The sequence below is a fragment of the Vombatus ursinus genome, unplaced genomic scaffold (assembly GCF_900497805.2).
Source record: "Vombatus ursinus unplaced genomic scaffold, bare-nosed wombat genome assembly UNPS02003292.1, whole genome shotgun sequence".
In the NCBI taxonomy this organism is placed as follows: Eukaryota; Metazoa; Chordata; class Mammalia; order Diprotodontia; family Vombatidae; genus Vombatus; species Vombatus ursinus.
In genome coordinates, this window is record NW_020943070.1 from 4,966,369 (window position 1) to 4,970,982 (window position 4,614).

At 44.3% G+C, this 4,614-nt stretch overlaps 1 protein-coding gene across 1 annotated transcript in view; it reads left to right on the top strand.

The window, feature by feature from the left end:
- Positions 1–4,322, top strand: part of TEX33 (testis expressed 33) — a 23,277-nt gene extending 18,955 nt beyond the window's left edge. The window contains exons 6-7 of the mRNA XM_027871923.1: positions 3,352–3,474; positions 4,188–4,322. Coding sequence (XP_027727724.1) covers positions 3,352–3,474; positions 4,188–4,321 — 257 coding nt within the window. The 3' untranslated portion in view covers position 4,322. The remainder of the gene's footprint in view (positions 1–3,351; positions 3,475–4,187) is intronic.
- The last annotated feature ends 292 nt before the right edge of the window (positions 4,323–4,614 follow it).

Consider the following 4,614-nt stretch of genomic DNA (forward strand, 5'->3'; position numbering starts at 1 on the left):
AAGAAGAAGAAGAAGAAGAAGAAGAAGAAGAAGAAGAAGAAGAAGAAGAAAGAAGAAGAAGAAGAAGAAAGAAGAAGAAGAAGAAGAAGAAGAAGAAGAAAACCAACATAACACCTAGTTAGCAAGCATATTAAGACAGGAGGCTACCAGGATTGGTGTGAGCTTCTCTCTCCCTCATCTTCCATAAGGTAGCCTTCCCAGAAACACTGCTATCCTGGGGCCTCAGTTTTCCCCACACAAGGTGGTGTCCCTTCTGCCTTACATCTCTCCTCTCAACTGAAGTCAAGCTTCTGGGGTTCTCATGGCTCCTCTTGGCCCTAACTGCTGAGCGAACCAGGCCAGGCAGTGACTGGAGAGCAGCTGCAAGAGGAGGAGAAGGTCAGCTCAGCTAGTGAAAGAAATAGAAATGACCAAAGCTCGCCTGCTATCAGTTCAGCCCATGATAGCCCCCCAATACCAAGGCTAAACAGCTAGACTTGTTTTACCTTTCCCTAATCACATCCCGACGGGCAGCTAGGTGGCACAGTGGATAGAGCATGGGCCCTGGAGTCAGGAGGACCTGAGTTCAAATATGGCCTCAGACACTTGACACTTGCTAACTGTGTGACCCTGGGCAAGTCACTTAACTCCAATTACCTCACCCCAAAAAAAAAAAAAAGAAAGAAATGGCAAATCGCTCCAATATCTTTGCCAAGAAAACTCCAAATGGAGTCACAAAGAGTCAGACACGATTGAAACAACTGAACAATAACAATGATTTGGGGAAAGGTGTCCAATGCTATAGGTCCCATATGTGTGTGTTGATACATCCCATTGTCTGACTTAGCTTCCACTTTTCTGTACACTTTGGTCAATAGCAGGCGTCCACTCAAAGAGGCCACGTATCCTGTAAATTCCTTTCTGCATCCTCATGATCAACACATCATGGCATAGCAAATGCAGTATTAGACTTGGAGTTAAGAAAATCTCAGACACGAGCTACATGACGATGGGCAAAGCTCTGAGGCTCAGGGTTAACGTCTCTCTAAGACTGAGGAAATGATCAGTGGGGTGTGATCTGCATTAGGGGAAAATGAGGATTGGAAATCATGGATCTTTAGTTTGTCCCAATTAATAGCCCCTCTAAAACCAGCCCTTGATTACCCCCCCAACTCCTGTGCATCATTCCCCCCATGATTAAGTAGCCATGGAAAACACTTCGACCAGTACTCAAATATGCAACATACGGGGTATTCTAAAAGTCAGTACAATGAAGTGCGTGGTATAACGAAAGTTTCAGAATGTCGCTTCCAACATAAACAGCAATGCTTCAATGACACTTTGACACACCATAGAAATATGGGAATTGTAAATTACCTCTCTGGCCTGTGAGAATTTCACTGGGAAACTTTGTTGCTCTACAGACTAGAAAAGGAAGAAAAACCGTTTTTAGTGAATTCCTTCCCTAGACAAGTGGCTTTAGGTTTACTCAGTAATTTAAATGGCCTGAATTTTTAAAAAAAATCCACAGAAAATAAAAACCAATCCTGGACTTGTCCCACAAAATTTTCAGCCACACAAAGACTTTTTCAGCCACACAAAGTCTCTCATATATCAAATCCACTGTTCCAAGCCTCTATCCTAAGAATCTCTGTCAGATCATGTCAGAAGACACAAGAATTTGAGGGGGAGAAGCGTATATGCATATATAAATGTCACAGAAATATATTTATATGTAAGCACATACATATATTTATATAGAAATATGTAAATATACAAATATATTCTAAATATATAATATATAATTATGTTGTAAATATTTGTAAATGGATGGATGGATAGATAGATGGATGGATGGATAGAAAGACAGATGGAGAGGTAGATAGATAGACAGACAGATAGATAGGTGGGTGGACAGATGAATAGATAGTTAGATAGACAGATTAAATAGATAGCCTAGTAAAAACCATGAAGTAAATTACGGATCAAGCGTTCTTAGTATTCATTCCTGGATGCCTTGTATCCCTCATCCCCAACACAGCAGGAGAAAGGGAGAGTTCACTTAAATTCACAGTGGGATCTTAGTTGCATTAGCAGGCAATCTCAGCTTAGACGCTTCCAGGAATGAACATTGTCTTCTTGGGAACCCGCCCCTCAAGCCATTGCTGGTATCTCTCTTTCTGCGCCTCATCAGCCCGGCTCATGCATCTACACACTCAGCTTGGTCAGCATGTGGTTGCTATTTCATTCCTGCCCTCCTCAGTCTCCAGGCTATACCTGGGCCCACCTGCCATCCCAAGGGCCTTTCTTACCACTCCTGCAGTTCTCCCATGTTCTTTGAAAACTGAATTCTCAGGAAGAATGCCTACCCAAAGTATGCCCTCACTGCACTGTGGACCTGATCTGACACAGCCTTCTGGGAGACAGGTCCACCAAGAATTCTCTTCTCCAGTGAGTAATGCCAACTCCAGGCAGTGTGGGACGTGTGGTCCCTGGCTTTTCACTCCATCCAGAGATGGAAACTGAGGCTCAAAAAAGCAAACTTTCTGAAATACATACAGCTAGTAAGTGGAAAAACCAGGGATAGAAACTCAGTTTTCTGGCTCCCATCCACTTAATAAAGACATGGTCATCCTAGAAGATTCATTTTAACTGTATTTCAACAAAAATTAAGAGCTGACTATTTACAAGGTGTTGTGCTTGGTGGAAAGGCTACATTTCCAAGGATCATACTTTTTACTACGAGATATACATAACTCCCTCCCCTTTATGGGCCTCAGTTTCCCTCCCTATAAAATGAGCAGGTCAGACTTGGTACTGAAGTCCGCTTTGATCTCTTAAATGCTAGGAGCCTATGAAATCACTTTGACACAAGGTGTTGAAGGAGGGAATTGGGCAGTAAAGGAGAGATCTAGATGAAGAGATTTGGGGGAATTTCAGGAAGGAGTTACCTGTTTTCAGCTGAGGTGGGGCAGGATCAAGGAAGGCTTCCTAGAGAAAGTGGCACCTGAATGTGACTTTGAAAGAAAAGAAGACATTCTTGACAGGTGGAAGTGCCCAAAAACTGGGGTGATGAAGGGGTAGCTTACATTGGGCATAGTGTTGGCTTATGTGGTTGCCTAGAGATGGGATATTCCAAGGTCTCTCAGCTAAGCTCTTAGGGGCAGAGCTGGTACTGGGACCATGATCTCATATAGGCAAGTCCCGTTTTTTCCTAAGACAGCCTCTCTGAATTTAGGGTGGATTCAAGACCCTTGGTGCTGGGTCCCTCTCTAAAGGCTCTGACATCCGCTGATGTCCCATCTTCCCTTCCCTCCTTCCTCTTCTCCCCATTGACTATACTTTCATTTTGGTGACTCCCAACCTTCCCAGGGGTTTTGACAGGGCCCCCCATGGAGATAAAGAGCTTAATGAAGGACTCCTACACTGCGGATGTGATTGAGAGAGCTGTGAGGGACCCCCAGCATTGGTATGGGAGGAAGACAGATGACCTTGGTAAGTTTGACAATGGGGAAAAATATTGAGGCTGGGGTTGGAGGTGAAAGGAGACAAAGGGAAGAAATTGTTCTGTCCTCTTCTAAAATTAAAAAGAAAAAGACAAAGAGGGGTAGATTAGCTAGCTAGTATGCAGGGAATGCAGGACCCACTGACGTTGTTCCTAAGAGTGATTGTAACAAATGAATTAAAAACAGTTTGGTCTAATAGAAAGACCACTGGATTTCGAGTCCAATGACTTGGTTTTGAGCCCCTGGTCTGCTATATGTTATCTGCATGACCTCAATCATGTTAGCTGCCTGGGTCTCAGTTTCCTAGTCTGCAAAATAAAAGGGTTGAACCAGAGGTTCCTTCCAGATCCTTGTCACCTGTGTGACCTTGGGTAAGGCTTTTGACCTCTCAGCCTCAGTCTCCTCATCTGTAAGATGAAGGGGCAGGGCTTGACTTGATAACCAGCATACCTATAATCTTACAAATAGTAATACCCATATCTAGCTCTAAATTCTCTGATTTTCCTCACCCTCTTGGGCAGAAGATCTTTGGAACTAAGACCCAGGAGGAAATCCATGACCCAGAATCCTGAAGCGCCCCAAGAGAGCAACCTAGCCCCATGGGTCCGGTGGACAGGTTGGGGATATGGCCCGTCTAGCTCAGGATGCCACACTGTTTCCAGCAGCTGTAAATAAGGTCTTCTCATTTTCATTCTTCCTCAGGGCGGTGGCATCAGAAGAATGCCTTAGACCTGAATCTGCAGAAGGCTTTGGACCAGAAAATTGGAGAAAGGAGCAAAAACTTGAAGCAGGAAGTTTTAAGAAAAGGGCATGCTCTCCCTCCTAGAAGGAGTTAATAAAAAAGCTAAGAATAATCCTGACTCTCATTTGCTTTTGCTCGCCCACCCTCTCTCATTCCTTCTCTTCCTCCATCCTTCAGTCCATGAATGGAAGCCTGAGATCCAAGACCTTCCCCCATCCTCACCTCATTTCCCCATTCATCTCCATATAAAGGGTTAGGGGGCTCAGAGCTTAGAGGGAGGGGAGGCTGGGAGCCTAAAACCTTTGGTCTCACCTCTTCTGAGCCCATCATGTATGAGGATGCAGAGTACCAGGGCTTGTAGAGGAGAGACTGGGATGCTGGGTTTTG